Source organism: Copadichromis virginalis, linkage group LG9 (assembly GCF_057382275.1).
Source record: "Copadichromis virginalis isolate Kocher_CV1m ecotype Utaka linkage group LG9, C_Virginalis_male_GT1.1, whole genome shotgun sequence".
Classification (NCBI taxonomy): Eukaryota; Metazoa; Chordata; class Actinopteri; order Cichliformes; family Cichlidae; genus Copadichromis; species Copadichromis virginalis.
Genome location: NC_140626.1, coordinates 8,561,061 through 8,583,073, shown reverse-complemented (window position 1 = coordinate 8,583,073; position 22,013 = coordinate 8,561,061). Strand labels below are relative to the sequence as shown.

At 45.6% G+C, this 22,013-nt stretch overlaps 1 protein-coding gene across 3 annotated transcripts in view; it reads left to right on the top strand.

The window, feature by feature from the left end:
• The window catches only part of nrp1a (neuropilin 1a), a 61,290-nt gene that overhangs the window by 13,151 nt on the left and 26,126 nt on the right, over positions 1 to 22,013 (top strand). For all 3 annotated transcript variants that reach the window (XM_085467561.1, XM_085467559.1, XM_085467560.1), the window contains 3 exons: positions 7,400 to 7,581; positions 16,950 to 17,177; positions 20,075 to 20,230. In XM_085467561.1, the coding sequence (XP_085323687.1) occupies positions 7,400 to 7,581; positions 16,950 to 17,177; positions 20,075 to 20,230 (566 nt within the window). The remainder of the gene's footprint in view (positions 1 to 7,399; positions 7,582 to 16,949; positions 17,178 to 20,074; positions 20,231 to 22,013) is intronic.

Below are 22,013 nucleotides of genomic sequence, written 5' to 3'. Positions count from 1 at the left end.
CTGCTTATAGCCATATAAAGAGATGAAATGTTAAACCAGCATATATCCTGTCAGCTGAGGGTTATGGATTTTCGAGTCTTCATTACAGGTTCAAATAAAGGGCCCATTTGCTCCCTCCTTCCCAGCAGGGTGCACGTGTACTTATGTCACCGAGGTGCTCCGTGGGGTAGAGCAGGAGACAAGAAGAAGGGCAGGGATAGCACACTTAAAAAAAGACAGTATCCAAGTCGGCCCTGCTGTGCCACATCACCCCTTTCTCCCGATGCCCTGTTATTTTTACCCTTGACTTCTCATTGTTGTAACAGCGGCGTATCATCTGAGCCGTGCCACAGACCCCTGTGGAGGACTCTCTCCTCGCTCACCTCTGCCTGCCCCTCTCTCATGTGTAATCAGAGATCCTCTCAAATGTCAAGGTGGGACAAATGGGAGTCATTCCCTCCTGTAATGGCCCCAGAAATGGACTGGAGTGCTCCTCTCCCCTCTCTCACTCGGTCTTTCTCTCTGCTATCTTTAAGAAATCACACACCTTTTTCATCCTTTGTATTTTTTTTTTTGGTTGCTCTCTTTTCATACTTAAAAAAAAAATGTTATACTAATTTCCTGCCGGCCTTTTTTGGTTCCTTTGTAAATGATATCACACAGTTTCTAACTGTGTTTTGTCCATGTTAAACCTTTTCAGGAGCCGGTGTATCGCTGACATAGTTCTTCATAATAGCTCCAAGTCAAGCTGACTACATAATAAGGCCGTAACAGATATAGCTACTTTACTTCCAAGAAATGTTTCAAGAAATTACCCCAAAGGCTTGGTCGCTTCATTTGGAAACGCATACATTCAGCGTGCGAACGCTCCGATCTGCACTCAGAAGCATGTATGCTGTATTTGCTGTATGCAAAACAGATTCATTTCCCAAGCATACTAAGTAGGGGGGGGGGGGGGGGGGGGGGGGATGTGCTAAATGTGTGTTCCCATTTTGCCATGGGCAGTTTTCTAATTGATTGTAGTTACTCATTCCCACAATATTCATTATAACAAAATGTGTACTATGCATCCTGATAAAAAATGTAACATTTAAAAAAAAGTTTCATTTTTATTGAGAATATTTGAAAATAGTTGAGTTATATGTGGGAAAAAGCCCAGCTCATTCTTATTTTAATACTTTACTTAAGGGAAAGTCATCAGGGTTTTGTTTGTTTTTTGCATTTCATCCACATTTTTCTTCTCATTGAGTTGTCTTGGAGCAGGACTTAACTTTCAGATGCATTAAAACCAAATCTTGTTGAGTGCATTACTTAAAAAGAACCACCTGTTTTACTTTTGGTTCAATAATACCTTAAAAGGCCTAAACCTCCAAATTAGCAGTATCACACTAGTACAAGGAACTACAAGGTAACTACTGACAGATAGTCAGTAGTTATGACCGTTTGGTCATGCTTCATTGCTCCAGTAAGGGAATAAAGTCCAAGTGTGTCCATGGAGAATTACTGGAAATATGCACAACTCTGTTTTGGCCTTGAAGGCACGTCAGTGGCTCATAGGAGCAGAAAGCGAATCAGCTGAACATACTTCCCCAGGGTTCAAAGTGCAGTGGGCCTCACTTGTGAGGTGAGCACAGGCAATTCAGACAGCCTGCTAACAGTGGGAGCTTTTGTGGTCAGTTTTATTTCCCCCACTTGTTTCTTGTCTCCTCCCATCATCCCTTAAGTTCACATTAGTGTGAGCCTGCTCTGTGCTAAGCGGGGAAGGAGCCCCCCCCCCGGGGGCAGAAATCTCCCTCCTGTCAGTCTGGGTGCTCATATTTCTGAATAAGGGATTATTGTGCTTGTTGCAGAAGGGGTGGGGAGGTGGGGGTGTGCAATAATTGAGTCTAAACAGCCAAATTCATTAATTTGATTGTTGGCGATGGCAGATCTCTCGACAGTGTAATTAGGAGAGCTAATGGATGGAAGCATGCTAAATCCATCAATGCTAATGATAATTGCAGTTTAGGAAAGCGAATATGCTTACGAACGTGTGGCCAGGGCCGCTGCAAAATCCGAAACAGCTACAGCGTCTAAAAATACGTCTAACCGTGTGGGGGTGACACCCAGAGAGGCCCATTGATGGTTGCAGCTGGGCCATCTGGGTGGGGAATATCCAACTTTTCATCCATCTTTTTTATCTCCATCCATCTATACAGAAGCATGGTTGGCGAGTTAACCAATCATGCCCTCCGCCCCTCGCAAGTGAGAACCACTTCTGAAGCCGTCGGCCCTGATTGGCTGGTGGTTTATTCCACTGGGTGTGCTGGCATGCTCCAAGAACCTAAACTCGTGCAATAATTTTCTGTGGTTTGAGAAGTTAAGATTAGCTTAAAACAACCCCGTGGTTTTTTATTTTTTTCCTGTTTAAATAATTAGATATCTCCCTCCAATCGAAATCTTGAAGTCAGAAAGTTCATTAAGGTTAATGTTTTGAGCTGCGAACATTAAGACGTAAGCTTCATTTACGGCCTCATTTTTTCTTCCTTACTTCCTTACAAGCTGACACAAGGGTCATTAAAGCTGGACTGGTGCCCAAGGAAAAATGGAACCTGTTATTCTAGGCTTAGGTTAATGAATGTCACATGCAATGGGGATGCAGTGAGGGATGGAAAGTGGAGAACGACAGATCATTTTATTTGAGCGAGGCATGTCCCGCCCCCAGGCTCGGAAAAAGTAACTCAGAGATCAACTGATCTTTGCCCTCCCCCGCTCACTTATTCAAACCTTAACAATGTTTTACCAAAACCCCAAGTGGCAGTTTGTTCGACAAGTCTCATTAATACATTGAGTCCCTGGGCCTGGAATTTTCTGACAGCCTACAACAAGGTCCGTTTTCCTGTTAAGTCTCCCCGGGTCCTGCAGAGCCGTCCCAGGTCTGCTTTTTAGCCAGTTCCACTTATGTTCCCCAGAGCTGTTTTTACATGTTATAGGTGACATGTTTTCATGTCAGCTTGCAGACAGAGAAATGCTTGAGAAAGGAGGTCAGGCATTTGTTCTTTATGCAGTTGAAGCAAGGGGCGATAGCAAAGAAAGAGCTCTTGTTCTGAGGGGGGGTTCCCGCAGCAAGCATGAGCTTATAAATGGTCTGATTAAGAAATCTAACCAATTGTGTGAGCCTTATACAGTCTGTCATAGTGTTATTGCATTGCCTTAGATTGCATTGCTTTTGTAGAACCATATCAAGCAGACATTTATAGAGGGAGGACAGATTATTTCCATGGGAAAGCTTCAGGCAATATAACTGTTATATTGTTAGGCCGGTGGTTTGTCGCCTTCTCTTTAGCTTTGTGAGGAGGGCTAATGTTCTCGTTTGACACTAGCGGATTGCTTTCTCTCTGTGCCTGAAGAAAGAAGGCAGGCTAATATATTTGAGTCGGTGAAGCGAAGGTCGTTGAGAATTACATTGCCCCCCTACCACCACCACCTCCGCACCCACCCACCGCTTCTTTCCCTCTCTTTTTTCCTTTAATTTCCCCACTGGATTGGCAAACCGTTTTCACTATTAGCACTGTGGTAGGCAGCTAACTGTGTGTGTGTGTAATTATCTGTGTGTGTTGTGGTGTGCTAGCAGGCCCACCCAGGCCCAAAGCAGACTAGACAGATAAATAGGTGCACAGCTCAACTAGATTGCATTGTCATGGGGAATAACAACAAGAGCAGCAGTGATGCAGCATAAAAGGTCATCGCAAAGGCTCCTGGGAGGAGGAATCTGGGTTTAGCTCGACAGGTCAGTGGGACGCAGACAAGCGGCAAACCCCCCAAAACTATGGGGAGGTTTATAAGTAGGCCATGTTCATGTGCTGCCTTTAATATCTAAAATCAAAGTTGTTAACTGTCCTCTGTCCCCCCCCCCCTCAGGATTCTTAGCCCCTAGAGGTGAGCACCCACAGGTGTTTAGAGTAGCAGATTAGAGCTGCATTTAACACAGCTGGCAACAGGAGTGACTTCTGAAGGCGTCAAAGTGCTCGGCCAAGCGTTTCCCGTAATGTCTTCCAGATGATAAGGGCCCGGATGGATTCTCTGTTAGAGAAGCGGAGCATGTAGGACCCGGTGGCGCAGAACCGCTGGAGTTCTGGCTGATGCACCAGTCATTTAGGAACAAATAGAGACATTTTGGAGTAGGAGGTCTCCTCTCGCGTTCTCTTCCACAGCGAGGACCCCCCGGGGCGTGTTCTCTCTTCCATCTGCAGTCTCGCTCCCGCTGCGCCGTCTTCACGAGGGCCATCCAAGCTGATGATGATGATGTGCCAGGGTGGAAATGCAGTAAACAGCTTTTCTCGGTGTGATCGGAATCAAAATAGAAGTCCAAAACAAGCTTTTTCCTCTCTTTGCTTGGAGGGGTGAGAAGGCAGTCTGTGAGGGCTGATGAGATGAAAACATTAGTTAGTTAGTTGTCTAGCTTCTTTTCACACGCCTAATGCTGAGCTTGCACACGTGTGTGTGTGTGTGTGTGTGTGTGTGTGTGTGTGTATGCGCATGCATGCATGCATGCATGCAAACACAGAAACTCAATCAGTTGCAGAAAATCGGCTGTACTGCAGCTTGCTCTTCTTTCGTTCTTCATCGCAGTGATGCATCTCTGCATCAATTTTTTAGGCATCTGGCAATGCTCAGCTTTTGGCAGTTGTGGGGGAGGGAGGTGGGGGGGGGGGTAGCTGCAGAGACAGAGGCTCTGAGGTGAATTATAAGTCTGCTGATAGAACAGAGCAGGGCCATGGGAAGATTGATGTTCTCTTTTGTGAGCTGGGAACCAAGAGGAGAGGACAGGAGAGTAGAGGAGAGAAGAAATTGATTGTGTGTAGACTCGAAACAAAGTGGGAAGAAATCTTATTGTTGCAGCTTTCTGTCAAGAGTTAAACTCAAATGAAGAAAATGCCTATGCCAGTAAGACTTTTGAAAATAAACTCTGTTTTCTCAGGTGACTCAATCAGTTTAGAATCTATTCAGTTTTATTCATATAGTGCCAAATCAGTCACCTCAAGGTGCTTTATTTTGTAAGGCAAAGACAACAGTACAGAGAAAACCCCATCAATCAGTTGACCCCTTACAAGCAAGCACTTGGTGACAATGGGAAGGAAAAACTCCCTTTAACAGGAAGCAACGTTCAGCAGAACCACGCTAAGGGAGGGGCAGCCATGTGCCAACCTCTCTGGACCACACCCATCCTCAGAAATATTATAGAGCCACAGGGTGTTATAAATACAATACATATTAAAAATACATGAAGTGAACCCAATCTTTTCAGTCAGATTTTGATGGCAGTTGTAATGCAGTGACGTCGCCTGTGTGTGGGGTCATTCTGAAAAAAGATTTCGAGTGTAAACATCTGGCTATCCAAGGCTGTTGGCAGGCAGACAGCTGCTTTCTTGGTATCAAACCTTTAACCTGACACGCTAAAGACTTAAAGCAGCGGTCCCCAACCCCCGGGCCACGGACCGGTACCGGTCCGTGAGTCATTTGGTGCCGGGCCGCGAGAGTGAGACTCGGGTGTGAAATGTATGGTTTTCAGGGTTTTTATCAGTTTTTAGCGTTATTTTGTTATCATTTTTTTTTCGTTAACTCGGTTTTCCTGGGTCTTTTCACGTTTGTTTTGAATAGATCTTCTTTTTTTTCTGTACCGGTACTAGCTTTATTTTGTTGTATTTATCCGCGACACCTGGTCCGTGAAAATATTGTCGGGCACAAACCGGTCCGTGGCGCAAAAAAGGTTGGGGACCGCTGATTTAAAGGAAAGAAGAAGAACAAGGCTCAGTGTGTCTTGACAGCTCCATATCACCCCAGATCACCCCATCTGAGCCGAAAGACAAGTGAAGCCATCCATCCACCGCGCTGCCTCAGGAGACCTAATTTGTAGCGCTGACACTTCTGTCCAGCTCCACAGTTAGTTACCCTCTGTCCTCGCCTCTCACATGCCAGTCCCTCTTGCTCGCCTTAATGTTTTGCATATGAAAACCCGGCGGGCACTCCCCTTCCCACTTAATCCCAAACCACCGCTGGTAATTCAATTCCTGTTTTACAAAAACATTTTTAAAAATTTGAGCCAGGTGAAGTAAACCATTTAGCAGAAAAAGGTGTCAAAGGGTACATGTTGATACATGTGAGGTCTCACCTGAGGGATTTGGTCCACCCTCGCCATCATTCAAAGTGTAAATCGCCTTTTTGTGTAAAATCCCACGCATTAAGGGAGTTTGGAATCACTAAGGAGCCCTGGTGTTTTGACAGTAATTTGGGAATCAAGGAAAACTATGAAAAGAGTTCCTGCTCGCCAGAAGGCACATATTTTCTTCTAAGGAGACAGACAGAGCATGTGCACGACTGATTGTGACCACACACTCGCTGCGCCTTGCACACACATATATCAATTTTTTTGTTTTATTTTAAATGTACTATGTGTGAATTATATTTTATTCGTCTGGTTCCTGATTAAGATGGAGGAACTGTGCCACAGGCCCTTGTGGTTTGGGTATGGATATCCACAGTAAGTGGCCTGGAGAGCGGAAAACTTGGCAGGATATTCGTGTTCTGGGCAATTAGGAATGTTGGAAACCTGAACTGAAATCTGCTTTTGGAGGAGCACTCAATCTGTCACTCACAGTCAAAACACAGCACGGAAAACTCATCCCTGCACATCGTGTGTGTGTGTGTGTGTGTGTGTGTGTGTGTGTGTGTGTGTGTGTGTGTGTGTGTGTGTGTGTGTCCTATTTCAAAGCTGTTTTCCTCTTCGACTCCTAAACTCTGCGGTGACTCAATTAAGTGGCTGCTCCCTTCAATAGCCGTGGGTCTGAAATTCCATTTGAATGTGATGTTCAAGTGTGTGTACATGTGTGTGTCTCTCTGAGTGTGTGTGTTTTAATAGCTTTAGCACCTGCTCGTTCTATACACCAATCTAAGCCAAAGGCCAAAATATAATTACGTTGGAGTCCCGTTTTATTCTGTTATAGAACAGGCTCACTGTGGCTGTTATCCTGTGGTTAAACAGCAGATAGACAACTGTTCAGCTCAAGTTCACCAGTTAAAGCAGTTACATAAATCTGACCCCGGTGCTGCTGGGAGCAGAAAAACCTCTGCAGTGTGTGCGCGCGTTTGTGTGTGTGTGTGTGCTCATTGAACACCGATATAATGAAAGCAAACTCTGCCCACCTGTTCTCCGAGTTTTAACCTGAGACCTCATTAGCACACAGTGTGTTATTTCCACTACATAACCTGCACAGTATGTTGTGTTGCTCTGTGGTCCTCTGAGAATGTGTGCACATGCACATAATAGCAGTAATAGTCTGATTTTCAACCTTATTACCTAAACACTAGACTCAAAAAAGAATATGATTCATATACAACATTGTGGGACTGACACTCCCGCCCTTGTGTCCTCTCTGTTCAGATATGACTATGTGGAGGTACGAGATGGGACCGATGAGAGCGGTCAGTTGGTGGGGAAGTACTGTGGAAAGATTGCCCCTTCTCCAGTCGTCTCTTCTGGAAACCAGCTTTTCATCAAATTTGTGTCCGACTACGAGACCCACGGAGCAGGCTTCTCTATCCGATACGAGATCTTCAAGACAGGTAGGTGACAGTTATCTTTTGCACAATAGCAATATTTTTCACATTCATCCATCCATCCATTCGCTTATCCTTTTCAGGGTCGCGGGGGGCGCTGGAGCCTATCCCAGCTGTCATAGGGCGAAAGGCGGGGTACACCCTGGACAGGTCGCCAGTCTGTCGCAGGGCTAACACATAGGGACAGACAACCATTCACACTCACATTCACACCTAGTGGCAATTTGGATTATCCAATTAACCTATCCCCACAAGCTGCATGTCTTTGGACGGTGGGAGGAAGCCGGAGTACCCGGAGAGAACCCACGCAAACACGGGGAGAACATGCAAACTCCACACAGAAAGACCCCGGCCTGATGGTGGAATTGAACTCAGGACCTTCTTGCTGTGAGGCAACAGTGCTAACCACCGTGCCACCGTGCTGCCCCTTTCACATTCATGTTAAAAATATATTTATCTTGTATTCTACATTTAAAAATTGCTATCTTGCATATTTTACATCAGCAATATCAAATTGTGCATGCTGTTATTCAAGGATGGAGGAAATCATTTCTCCTTTGTTCTTTTTAACAAAAAGAAAAGGGGATGCTGCAGAGTAACAAACAGAAATGCAACTGACAAAACTTACCTCAAAGCAAATTTAGTAGCTCTTCTTGAACACAGACTGTATATTAAAGATTTACAGAGCTGCTGTGATGTCACCAGTTGTATTGTTTGCTTGTTTTTTGGAGCCAGAAGGGGCCATTTTTCAGTGAGTTATTATTACCAAATATTAGCTAGCTTAGTTAGCACCTTTCTGGGAATTTAACTCACTGAAATTCCTCTTGGACGATTTGTTAGTACAATAATGAAACCATAAGCAATATCACTTGTCACATAATTGCGCACAAAATTCTCCAAAAGACGATTAACAGCACAAAAACTGTCAAGGGGCCTCGTTCTGTGGCTTCAATTAGCTGAGGTAATACCTCACTAGACAGCTAGCAGTTATAACCACTGCTGTTATAACCACGGGATCGTGGCTCAAAGAGTTGGCAGTTCATCTTGTAACCGGAAGGTTGCCGGTTAGAGACCCGACTCGGACTGTCGCGGTCGTTGTGTCCTTGGGCAAGACACTTCACCTACCGACTACTGGTGATGGCTAGAGGGGCCGATGGCACGATATGGCAGCCTCGCTTCTGTCAGTCTGCCCCAGGGCAGCTGCGGCTACAACTGTAGCTTGCCTCCGCCAGTGTGTGAATGAATAGTGGAATTGTAAAGCGCTTTGAGGGCCCCGAAAAGCACGATATAAAAATGCAATCCATTATTATTATTACACCTGTCACTTGAACTGCAGATGTTCTCAATCATACAGTGCTTTAAGCCCTGAAACATTTTAAATGGATGGGTAAGAAAAAAAAACAACGTCCACCCTTGTTAATCATAAACTTTGCATTAGAGATCCAAAATGTTTTTTGGCTGTTGACATGGCTATTTCTTCTCTTACCTTTGAGATTTTATCACTGATGTATGAGGCTCGCTTTTTGAAGACAACCTCAAGTGGCCATTATTGGAACTGCAGTTTGAAGCACTTTTTGCATCAGCTGTGGTTCGCTAAACCATTGGAAACTTAGTTGCCCGGAATTCAAAGTTGTGTTTTCCTCCTTTTTTGAGCAAGCTTACTCTGTGATGATCTTTCTTTTGTTCTTATTTGCATTGGTATTACATTTAAAATGTCTGAGCTGACACCTTAAAGTAATTGTTGACATCTTGCTTTAAGTTGAGGGAACGCTGTCCCAGTCCCCTAATTTGTCAAATCTATCAAACGCGGTGCAACACGCTATAAAAGCTGGAGGAATAATTCTGATAATGAAGCAAGAAAGAGCCCCTCCATCTAATTTCATGGTTTGTTTGTGATTTAGTCAAGGCATTAGAGCATCAAATTATGCAAATGCAATATGGCAAGCAATATGCTTCATTCAAAACCAATGAATCATAGTCCCATATGTTCCATAATTGTAGCAGTTTTCATCTGGTGTGAATTATTAGACAATAAGCATGGGCATAATTTGCTAAGCGCTGATTTAACAAATGTTGTTTCAAGTGTTGGTTTATTGTCAGATGGCAATCCACAGCAAGGGTATGAACCAGCTATTATAACCTCTGATGTGCTAGTTGTGGAGAAAATTATTTCAATCCACTTAGCAGGGCTCTAACTGAGGAAACACTTTCAGCACCACAGTAGTATGCAGTTAGTCATGTTCCTCCCTTAATACTTAAAAATAGGACCTCTGGGTAATTTTAGGTGAGAGCCCAGTATGTTAAATCAAAAATATTATCAGGGGATGTCTGTCTTATCAGACCGAAGCATAGCAAGAAAGAGAATTTCCTGTTGGGTTGCTGCCTTCCTTTGTTTAGACTGGAAGAAGGCAGAGGAGAACAGCATATCTAGAGAGTGAGTAGTGGCCAGGTAGGTGCGACAGACTCCTTTTATTAATTAACCCTAGCAGCAGTCTATGGGACAGCCCCCCGTGACCCCAGGAGACATGATAAATAGCCCAGCAAGGTTCCTCCTTGCTTTTAATCTGAGCGAGTGTGTGTTTGTGCTTGTATGTCTGGGTTTGTGCGTGTCACCATCACAGTAGGGCAGCTGGTGGAGTGTGGGTCCATTTACGAGATCAAAGCGACACACCTCGACATACGCAAACCGGTCCACACGCACACACACATTCCCCCCTGATAGGCTAGTTAAATCTGCTACATTCTTTCCACGATTAGCTTGGTATTTCCCAGTCTCATCTATTAGCCAGGACTGATTATAAATGAGGCGTGTTAGGGGCCCTTTGGCGATAGGGAAGAACTGCTGAACACTCACAGGGAATCTAGCAAGAAACATGAGTCTAAGCGTGGACAGAGAGCAAATCGGGGCCAGGGTCGAACTTTTTCATATGAATATTTTTCACCCAGTGCTATCCCCCCCTGCAGAGAAGAGCACCGTGGGTGCGCCATCACTTTCTTAGTGGATCCAGACCATCGTTAAGCTTTGAATTCACTCTGTGTTTTGACTACTGTGGTGCTGGCTCCTGCCAAGAATGGGCTCTGAGATCAATTAGCAGCTCTGTTTGTTGGAGTGAGAGAGAGTGAGAGAGAGAGGACCGAGCAGAAAGAGAGATACAAAGCTAGCTGATTAGCGCAGCTTATCAACACGCACGGCATTAGTTGGGAAAACATTGTGTTGGCTAACACATGTAACGTTAATGATGATACACAGATGCTCCGATAACGGACGGGGAAACGGGAGACTCACGCCCGTGCATGTCAATGAAGGGAAATGCAAAGAATGCAGGCTGTTTATCACTGTGATTATAGGCCCCGGCTCACTGGAAGTCAACCTTGGGGGCTGCCGCTGCCTTTCATCCTGGGTTTAACAGAAGCAAAGGTCGTGTGCAAGATAAATATGCTCACAAGGCAAACATATTCAAATGCACAGCCCCCCTTTGGGATCATATGCCAACTTTTACAAGTATGTTTATATGTGCAGGTTCACTCACGTCAGCTGTAAGCTGTGTAGTTACAAATTCAGAAACACTTGAAAAATCCTGGCATCTGTACCCCTGGCTTTCATCAGCGGCATGCCTGCAAAGTGTCTAATTGGTAGAGAACAGGTTGTTTTGCAGGCTCTCTATGGCCGCTTCTGCATCAGTCTCTACCCCCTCTCCACTCCTCAGTCCCATCCAACCATCTTAATTAGCATGGGCTATTTATTTTATAGCCCACAAATTGGCAGCCTCGCTCTGCTGGCTGAGGTCTGGCGAGAGGCGGGAAGAGCTAGATGGTGGTGAAGAAAGAGATAGACAAGAGGGATAAGTCGGAGAGGGAGGAGTGTTTGGCCCAAAGGGAGCAGTTCAGCAAGCTGCTAGTGTTTGTGCGTCTCTACAGAGGCATTTGACGCCCAGATAAAAATAAAATGTCGATTAAAAAGAATGTGCTGGGAAAACAATGGCCTCGACTTGCAAAAATCGAGCAACAGTGAGAGTGAAAAGCAGTAATGCGTCCCCCCCCTCAGTGTAAAATGACTTGATGTTGGATTACCCACCAATGAAATCCGGCTGCTTTTGTAAGAAGAAGATCCGTGTTTGTCCTGTCATCTGAAAGAACCGTCCTCTTTAAGTGTACGCGTGTGCGCACACGCGCAACATATGTTTTCTTTTAGCAGCTCCTCAGTTTGCTTAGAGCTGCTCCAAGGCTGGCCGAGCTCCCATTGAAGTGGGAGAGCAGGCAGAGATAGTGCCACTGGTAGCCCCCACCCCACTCACACACACACACACACACACACGCACACACACACACACACACACACAGCTCATCCTAATTGCTCGGCAGAATGACTAAGCCTGGAGTGAGGCCTACCATGCCACACTAAAATATATATGTTCTCATGCAAAGGCCCTGTTTATCATGTCATGGAGATGTGGTTGCTTTTACTCTGAGCACACACCTGTGAAAACACTTTGAAGGTGTGTGCGTGTGCTGAGTGGGACCTAATGGGAGGGTGGCTTTTGTGGACGACACACCCTGATGCCTGATGGCAGAGGTCACATCTGGAGACGCACTGTCATTGTACACACGCACACACACACACATGCAAGGCCCTCATGGAAACTCGAGACAACAAATTTCTTTCAGGGGAGCCCGAGGGATACTGTGTCCCCAGCCCACCCCCATCCTATCAGTGCAGTGTCATCCATCCCTGTAAGTGGGGAAGGCAGGGTGATGTCATAGGCGCATGCTAAATACCACGTCAGTTGTGCAGAGCCTCAGGATGTGTGTGTGAGTGTGTGGGGGTAAATGCAAACCTGCCTCTTCCATCTGTTTCAATGACAGACACTCCACAGGCTCCAGGTTAATGTTTGATTTAGTGTGGAAGGAGTTAATTCTCCACCGGCAATTAACCCTTCTGTCAGTGTGGCATGAGAACAAAATGGGAAGGGGTGGGGGCGGGCGTGAAGGCGGTGGGGAGCATTAATGGCGCAGGGGGGCAGAACTGGGATAATAATCAGCCGGAGAGCGACATAGAACACAAACAGTGGTGATTTACTTAACAGCCTAAGAACAACACCTTCAGCTTCTATGGCTCCAGCCAACCCACCCTGACTTGGGTGGGTTGGTGGGGGGCAGTGATGATTAGATGCAAAGAAAAAAAGTTTGAAGTGTTAAAGGAGCAGAAAGAAAAAGAGGGGGACAGCAGGAAAATAGCAAGAGGCTGTCACATTTGACACCCGTTCCCTGGTTGTTCTAATGATTAACGCACAGTCTCCGGTTTTCTCTCAGCACTCAGAGCAACACAGAGCACAAGCAATCAGGGGAGACTTAAGAGTTGAAAGGCGCACCACTGCCTTAATGTCCAGACCACATTTATTTAGCATTCATTATGAATCTCTCACTCTAGCAAAGATTGAAATCAAATCCCCATTAGATATCGTTTTGCCAGCTACAACTTGCCCTGTTAAACAAATTCAAATCATTCAGGAAGCAAGTTGCCAGTGACATCTGTTTACTCCTCCATCCAGAGAAGGACTCCATATAAATGAGAGTTAACAGAAGTCATTACTGCCAGCGGTAAACAGTGGAGTGTCTGGTTGGAGGCTGCCACTAAATGCTGTGCGCTCAAGGTTGCTTCTTCCTTTCTTTGTCCCGTCCTTCTGCTTTAAGTTTAAAAGCTGCAGTTTGCGCGTGCTTGCTCAGTCACACTTTTTCATGTTTGCAAACCTGTTTTTTAACCTTTCCTGTTTTTAAGAAATCTACGAGGAGAGACACCCACAACTGCAGCAGTAAAACAGCACAGGGAGAGACAGGGAGTAACTGAGGTGCAGGGTGTTAGCCTTTGGTTGACAGCTGGATATATTTGTCTCCTGAAGCTCCTTGTCAAGACACACGCAGCGCATGTAGGGGCGATGTGACAGGAAAGCGTGACTGCTTTTCTGTTTGCCTCTCGCTCGCATCAGCACAAAACATCCTGGGCGTAGTGAGAGGAGCTGGGGACAGAAGCCCTCCCATGTGGAGACGGCAGATAAAAGAGATCTGTTGGGTGATTATCTCACCGGTGGGAGCAACCAGAGTGCTCTGTCTCTCTCGCTCCTCTTTTTTCATTTGGAGGGAGTTGCATGCAGCCAGGAACAAAAAAGCTGACAGTATAAGAAGGTTTGTCCTTGCTTTCGCCTCAGTTATGACAGTTCAGAAAGAACATAGCAACAGAAATGTTGACGGTGAGGTTGGTTCAGTTTGGGGACAGTATCTCTGGTTAATGCCTTTTAGCACTCAGAGGAGAAGTCTGGTGTGGGGGACCTTGGTAACTATTCAATTCAATTTTATTTATATAGCGCCAAATCACAACATAAGTCGCCTCAAGGCGCTTCATAGATACAGAGAAAAACCCAACAATCATATGACCCCCTATGAGCGAGCACTTTGGTAACAGTGGGAAGGAAAAACTCCCTTTTAACAGGAAGAAACCTCCGGCAGAACCAGGCTCAGGGAGGGGCGGGGCCATCTGCTGCGACCGGTTGGGGTGAGAGAAGGAAGACAGGATAAAGACATGCTGTGGAAGAGAGACAGAGGTTAATAACAGATATGATTCAATGCAGAGAGGTCTGTTAATACATAGTGAGTGAGAAAGGTGACTGGAAAGGAAAAACTCAATGCATCATGGGAATCCCCCGGCAGCCTATGTCTATTGCAGCATAACTAAAGGAGGATTCAGGGTCACCTGGTCCAGCCCTAACTATATGCTTTAGCAAAGAGGAAAGTTTTAAGCCTAATATTGAAAGTAGAGATAGTGTCTGTCTCCCGAATCCAAACTGGAAGCTGGTTCCACAGAAGAGGGGCCTGAAAACTGAAGGCTCTCCCTCCCATTCTACTTTTAAATACTCTAGGAACAACAAGTAGGCCTGCAGAGCGAGAGCGAAGTGCTCTAATAGGGTGATATGGTACTACAAGGTCATTAAGATAAGATGGGGCCTGATTATTTAAGACCTTGTATGTGAGGAGAAGGATTTTGAATTCAATTCTGGATTTAACAGGAAGCCAAAACAGGAGAAATATGCTCTCTCTTTCTAGTCCCTGTCAGGACTCTTGCTGCAGCATTTTGGATTAGCTGAAGGCTTTTCAGTGAGTTTTTTGGACATCCTGAAAATAATGAATTACAGTAGTCCAGCCTGGAAGTAATAAATGCATGAACTAGTTTTTCAGCGTCACTCTGAGACAGGATATTTCTAATTTTAGAGATGTTGCACAAATGGAAGAACGCAGTCTTACATATTTGTTTAATATGTGCATTGAAGGACATGTCCTGGTCAAAAATGACTCCAAGGTTCCTCACAGCGTTACTGGAGGCCAAGGTAATGCCATCCAGAGTAAGAATCTGGTTAGATACCATATTTCTAAGCTTTTCAGGGCCGAGTACAATAACCTCAGTTTTATCTGAATTAAGAAGCAGAAAGTTAGCGGCCATCCAGGTCTTTATGTCTTTAAGACATTCCTGCAGTTTAACTAATTGGTGTTTGTTATCTGGCTTCATGGACAGATAGAGCTGGGTGTCATCTGCATAGCAGTGAAAATGTATGCTATGTCTTCTAATGATAAGGGAAGCATGTACCAGTGTTTAGCCGAGATAATCAGAAACCAGTAGAAATGATACTGTAAGAGCTGTAGTTTTACTAACAAAAATTTGTAGTGGTACTGTGCTCTTTGACTGCCAGCCTACTGCTTGGATTTCGACAGGTTTTCAGCGTGAACCATTTCCAAACTTTAAATCTGTTCTGGTCAACTGCTGAGCTGAGATAAGGGTCACAGTAGAAGCTGATGAAATGGATGGAGAGTGGAGCTCGGAGCCAATATCCACACGAAATTCAACACATTGACCTGAATAGCACTCTGGATGCTACAGCTGTCTAGAACACTCACCACAGAAAGAACTGGCTTGCATCTATAGTTTTACCCCCCCACCCCCAGAACTGCGTGACATTAATATCAAATGTGGCAAAGTGCAAATCTCCAGCATCCAACAACCCTCTCATCCCGGGGAGCACTCTCCCTGAACAAAAATCAATCCGAATTTTTCCTGGGGTAAATACGAAGGGGGAAGCTGAGAAATTAATGGCGCCCACTGTTCGCGAAAGCCACACTTTAGCCGCCGCACTAAATGTCAACTCTTTTTGGAGTCAAAGCGCCGGCTCGCTGTGGCTTTCAGCTTTGGACGAGGGGAGAAAATCAACGTGGCTCTCCGTCCCTTCACTCAAAGCACCGGTGGACAGGCTCAAGTGGGGTTGATGGTCTTCAATTAGGGGCCCAGCAAGATGCTTGAGTGGCGATGGAAAAAATGCAGTTTGCCACATTCATTTAAGCTGCAGTGACTGCGGCACAGTGGCTCTGTCTAATGATAACTCCCTGCAATTTTGGTTTCGATTGGCCCCACCTGCACCCATCACGCCAGCTGCCAGACAGGCATGAAAATGATGTTATCCTGGGTACATTTCTACAACTAATGGCTCAAAATAATTGCCCCGAACAACAGTAATTCTGTTTTTTTTTTTCTGATTTTCTATCTCTGTGTATATGTTTGTATAAAACAGGCGCTTTCTAACACTTGGGACTGATGCTTGAGTCTGCATAGTGAACGCATCCTAATGTCTGTCACATACATTTAAACATTTTCAAGCAGCTGCTAGTCTCAGTTTGTTTTTGTTTTTTTGACTCACGTGTCAATCATTCTTAAATCATAATTTTGTGCTTGTGAGAAGTGTCTGCCATGGGAAATGCGTTAATACTCCTCATCAGCTGAAAGGTAGCTCTCCGGGGAGCTGTGCATAAATATTTTGACTTTTCCTGGTGTAAAACTGTGTGTTTAGGTGTGCGTGCGTGCGTGTTGATGAATGCGCAGTCATTCACTTTGCCTTCCATCACTGACGCTGTAATTTTGCTCGAGCACCTCTCATATGTTTCGCAGACATGAGAACATCAGAACAAATCAAGCTCTTTATTCATCATTCCCCCGATTCTGGTGATTGAGGCCTTTCACTAATGTTTACACTTTCAGCCCAGATGTTCCTCCAGTTTTAACACACATACAGTGATGGAGTGTGATGCTCAAAAGCTCTGAGCTTTTGAACATCCAGATGTAGAGATCCAGATGTGAAAACAAGAACTACTGAGGTGGTCTTGCACCTATGGGCCGTAAACTGTCCTCCCCTCAGTAGGGCAGCTGGAAGGCTGAGCTTCTAAAACTTACTTTAACACCTAAGCAACTCACTTAAGCAATAGTCATTCAAATGTCTTCCTTTGTCCCCCATTCATCTTCTCACTTCTCATCTCACTTTTTCCTGTCATCCTTCCTGCAGGTCCAGAATGCTCCAGGAACTTCACCTCCAACAGCGGCATCATTAAGTCACCTGGGTTCCCCGAGAAATACCCCAACAACCTGGACTGCACTTTCATGATCTTTGCCCCGAAAATGTCGGAAATCATCTTGGAGTTTGAGAGCTTTGAGCTGGAGCCCGACCCAACACCCCCTACTGGTGTGTTCTGCCGCTATGACCGGCTGGAGATCTGGGATGGGTTCCCTGGAGGTGAGTGAATGGGAAGAACAGAGAATTGAATACAATTTAATGTGAAAGTGTGAGGCATTGCAGCAATGCATCATTTAACAATTTAGGGCATCACTCCTACCTGCTGGGCAGCGTTAGATCACTTAATATACACAGATCAGGCATAACATTATGGCCACCTGCCTAATATTGTGTTGGTCCCCCTTTTGTTACCAAAACAGCCCTGACCCATCGAGGCATGGGCTCCACTAGATCCCTGAAGGTGTGCTGTGGTATCTGCACCAAGATGTTAGCAACAGATCCTTTAAGACCTGTAAGTTGTGAGGTGGGGCCTCATTGGATCTGACTTTTATGTCCAGCAGATCCCACAGATGCTTGATTGGATTGAGATCTGCAGAATTTGGAGGCCAAGTCAGACAAGCTCAAACTGACTGTGAAACTCAAACTATTCTTGAAAACCTGTTAACCTGTGGTGGGAGCGTGAGAATGCGGGTGAGTGGAGTGATAAGTTTCAGCTTCGCTGCTCACTGTTTTTCCAAAAGGAAAGGAGCAACTTTAAACAATAAGATGACATTCTTTGGGCAAGAAGGCTAACTACCTTAACCATACTTGGAAGTGGTCTAACAGAATGCTTTGTCTTTGCCAAATGCTGAACACTTCCTGTCACAATCCTCCCATACTTCCTTTTTCAGTCACAGACCGTATGCCTAGTGCCTGTACATTTGGGAGTTCAATGTCCAATCTAGGCTGTAATGTTTAAATTGATGCTTTTCAGGGTGCTGACATGTGGAGAACACAGTCTGATCTTGCAGGAAATTGCTCCAAAAAGAATTTCCTTTGCAGGATTCTTTGTGTTTCTCACCAGAAGTGCTTATTAGAGTGAAACAGCACTCCGTGGGACGTCTGCTGCTCTTGGTTTACCACAGGCCACAACGTTCACGTGGATCCAGGCACACAATCAAAATATTCCCCCATAAAATGGCGTTCTAAAATCCATCTATCTAAAAATAAATAAATAAATAAATCAGCAGGTGAGCGACGGAGCGAGAGCAAGCAAGCAACGTTCAAAGCAAGGCTTCCATTGCTCTGGGATGATGCTTTGAACTCGGCAAGTGAAATCACCTCTTGAAGTTTTCAGTTTTTCTCCTGGCTATTCCAACACAGGGTGCAGACAAGATGAAAGCTTCTCTTAGCCATCAGTGGCAGAAAATTGAAAGAATTTTATCTTGTTGCGTTCAGCACAGTGCACATCAGTATTCTCTGCTTTCACGTCGGAGGTGATAAGGTTGAAGCGCAAATCGCGGCGCCTTTTCAAGTAAGTTTACTTAAAGCTCAGTTTTCTTTGAGCCCCTGTGTCTGTAGATGTTAACTTTTGCCAAGCTGACCTTTGATTCCACAAAATATTTCCACAACTCATTTGTGCAACCCCTCCTCCCTGCCAGAGGTGACGCATGTCTAATTTTCAAGACTGGTGTTGATTAAGTCGATTCTCAAAGACTCTGGGAGCTGAGAATATGTCACATTATTAGCACCTTTTAGTACATATTTTTACAGAAGACACTGGGGTCTAGAAAAAGTAACGTTTCCGGCACTGCTTGATGATTAAGATTCAGATCTGTCTCAGTTCATCATTGCATACAGGAAGCTTTGATGAGAGCAGGAACTGGAAAATGCCATTTTGAACTGATGTAGCGTCACGTCACTCAAGTGTTGCCACGTGTGATCCACAGTCCTGTATAAAAATAAGCCAGGGGAGGAAAGCAGCATGTCGGCTTCTGCCAGGTGGTTCCTGTGGTGCGTGCAGGATCGATAATTATGCATTAGCACGGAAGACTGGAGGCAGAGGTGGGAGACGTTTGGGCAGGCGCAGGTCTTCGTGAAGCAGCAGGGGGAGGAGGATCTGTGCTACTCCTTACCCCTATTCTTAAAGTGCACCTCGCTCAACAGGTGTGTCGTGGAACCTCAGCGAGCCATTTCCCTGGGAAAGGCTGGAGAAAAGGCAGCAAGGTTCTTGAAAATATCATAGTGCTGGGGACTCATGCAGATAATCCAGGAGATGTTTTTTCAGCTCAGGTTCAAAAGCAAACATACAGTAGAGTTGCACATTTGTTCACCAGGCACCTGGTCTGTGAAGATTAATTTGAGCCGTCACATTGCTCCCGCCCCCCCCCCCCCGCCCCCAAGCCCCAGCAGTCTGGCCTTTGCCTTTCATGTAGGAGCCGGGCTGGAAGTGGCATGTTTTGGATGACAGGAGGCCACGGGGAGGCAGGACTGTCACTCGCTGCTGATCACAGCATTACTAATCACAGATAAGCTCCAGCTCCCCCAACAGGAACGCACACTCACCAGTGCGCACGGATCACAACACACATCAGAGACGCAGGGCAAGGTCATTGTGCTCCCGCGCTCACCCTCTCTCTCTCCCTCCCTCATCACCCCCATCGTTCGCACTCTCCCTGCATTTCTCCACCTCCAACCTTTCATCCATCCTGTTTTCCCATTCTGCTCAGTCTGCCCGGCCAAACACATCGCTCTCCCACTTTTATTGCTTTCCGACTTTTAATGCTTCCCCATTGTCTCGCTCCAGTCTTTACTTGTTTGGCCTCGCTGGGCCACGGCTGTGTCTGCCTCAGGTCTAAGAAAACAATTGTGGGTACAGGAGGTTTGTGGTATTTACAGCCAGCAAATAGAGACCATGACCCCCCCCGCACGCCACAGGTTGCGCTTGCTTTTTTTTTTGCCCCTGTGGCAGGCAAACGAACAGTCTTTTCTCGCTCTTCTTTATTGGGTCGATTGACACACCAGGTTTCACACCTCCACGGTGGGGGTGAGGGGCTAGTTAAAAGCTATGTGTGACCAAGTCTAACTCGAGGAACATATTATATGTTTGCACTTATTCCCTCTTTTTCTCTCTCCAGTTGGCCCACATGTCGGAAGGTACTGCGGGCAGAACACCCCGGGCAGGATCATCTCTTACACAGGCATCCTGGCCCTGACAATCAACACCGACAGCGCCATTGCAAAGGAAGGCTTCTCTGCCAACTTCACCGTCATCGAAAGAACTGTTCCAGAGGGTGAGCTGGCATACACTCCAAACCCCCCCCCCCCAGAAAAAAGCACTTAAAATCAGACAGATGGGGATGTCAGGGAGGCTGAATCACAGGTAGACAAAGAACATTGGTACACAAGTGGGATGACTGAGGCAGAAATGTAAATTTGTTTAGTGAAAGAAAACTTTAAAAGTTACTAGCTGTAAAAGAATTAGAGGGCAAGAATGTAACCAGCCGGAGAATATTACACAAAGAAGCAGATGTTGTCTGCTACTTTCAGTGGGTCCTGTTGTGACAAGTTCCCACTTGTTAAGCAGAACTCATAAGAGTTATTAAATAAACACCTCCTGCCTCTTCATTTGGGGAATGTGTTACTGGTTACAAGTCTGCCTCCTGTGGTTTACAAGGCTTACATTTATACACCATGAGCCCAGACGGGCTCCAAAAGACGGCTTCCTCACCAGTAACAACCCTGGACGCACACTTACACACATCCCTGGGGCTTTCACATTCAGTGTCCCTGTCACGGCGCCTGACCCCCTGACCCCGTTTTGCAAAACTTTCCATCTAAACATTTCATCAAGGAGGAAAAGTCCTGGTAGGAGTCATAAATCTGTCCAGAGGCAAGACCACCCCCTACACACATACCCACACCCACACATTTGGTCTTTGAATAGCAGCAGAGATGGATGAAATCCAGCCAATCTACTAATCATCTCCAAAGAGCGTTTTATCTCACCCAAAGGGGAAGGCACACTTTGCTGTTGTACACATGCTGCAAATGAAAACAAGGCCACCTCGCAGCAACGAGAAGAGCTGTGACTGTTTATGTCACTTCTCTTTAGTTTACTCCGAGTCACGCGGGCTATTTTAATCACGCGTCCAAGATCAGATTACGCGGAGCAGCTTTTCACATTCGCCCTTAAGAGGCCCAGTGAAATATCTGACCTGTGATCAGCGCACACCTTCATTTAGAAGTCAGTTGCTTGGGATACGTCACCAACTCAAACAAATCCGAGATGAAAATAAAAATCTCCAGACCCTGTCTTTGCTTTTCCAGGCTTGTACTGCTTGAATCATTCATAATCCCCTTATGCATAATACACGGTGGATTTTCTCGCTTCTCCGTGGCGAGGGGATGGGTACGCTCCAGCTGAAAGCTACTGATGAAAGGCGATAAGGCGCTGAAAAGAGGCCTTGTCTTTTGTTCTTTCTCATACACTCATCCCCTCTATCAACTGTCGCCATTTTCCTCAGCTATCAAACCCCGCTTTGGTCGCTAATCCACGTGATCAGATACCACCTTTGAAAGCGAACAGACAGCCTCCTTGTGTTTTTTCGTTGATCGCGGTCTGTATTCTAGGTGACGTAGGTCCCAGTACAAAAGTCTGGCAAGAACGGCCTTCAAAGAAAGGCGACAATGAATGCGGGAGGTGCGAGACAGTTTTCTCGGCCTCACACGGAGACTCCGGCATACCTTTGTGCACGAACACATGTGTATACAGCCACACGTCGACACTGTAAAGCACAAGGATGCACGCTGACCCACTGACTGAGGCATGTGAGCAGGCCAGCAGATGGGGAGACCATCTGTGTTAGCTTTTAGGCAGCAGCCACACAGCAGTTCCACACTACTCTCCATCCTGAGCCCTCTGAATCTGTGCATGTGTGTCTGCATATAAGCAAATGACTGTATTTTTTTGGTCATAAGCTTTTACATTTATGCTAACATGCTGCTTGAAGGATTGCCAGTTTGCTTTATGACCAATTTCCCCATTGGGGGAAAAAAAAGGAAGTAAATAAACAA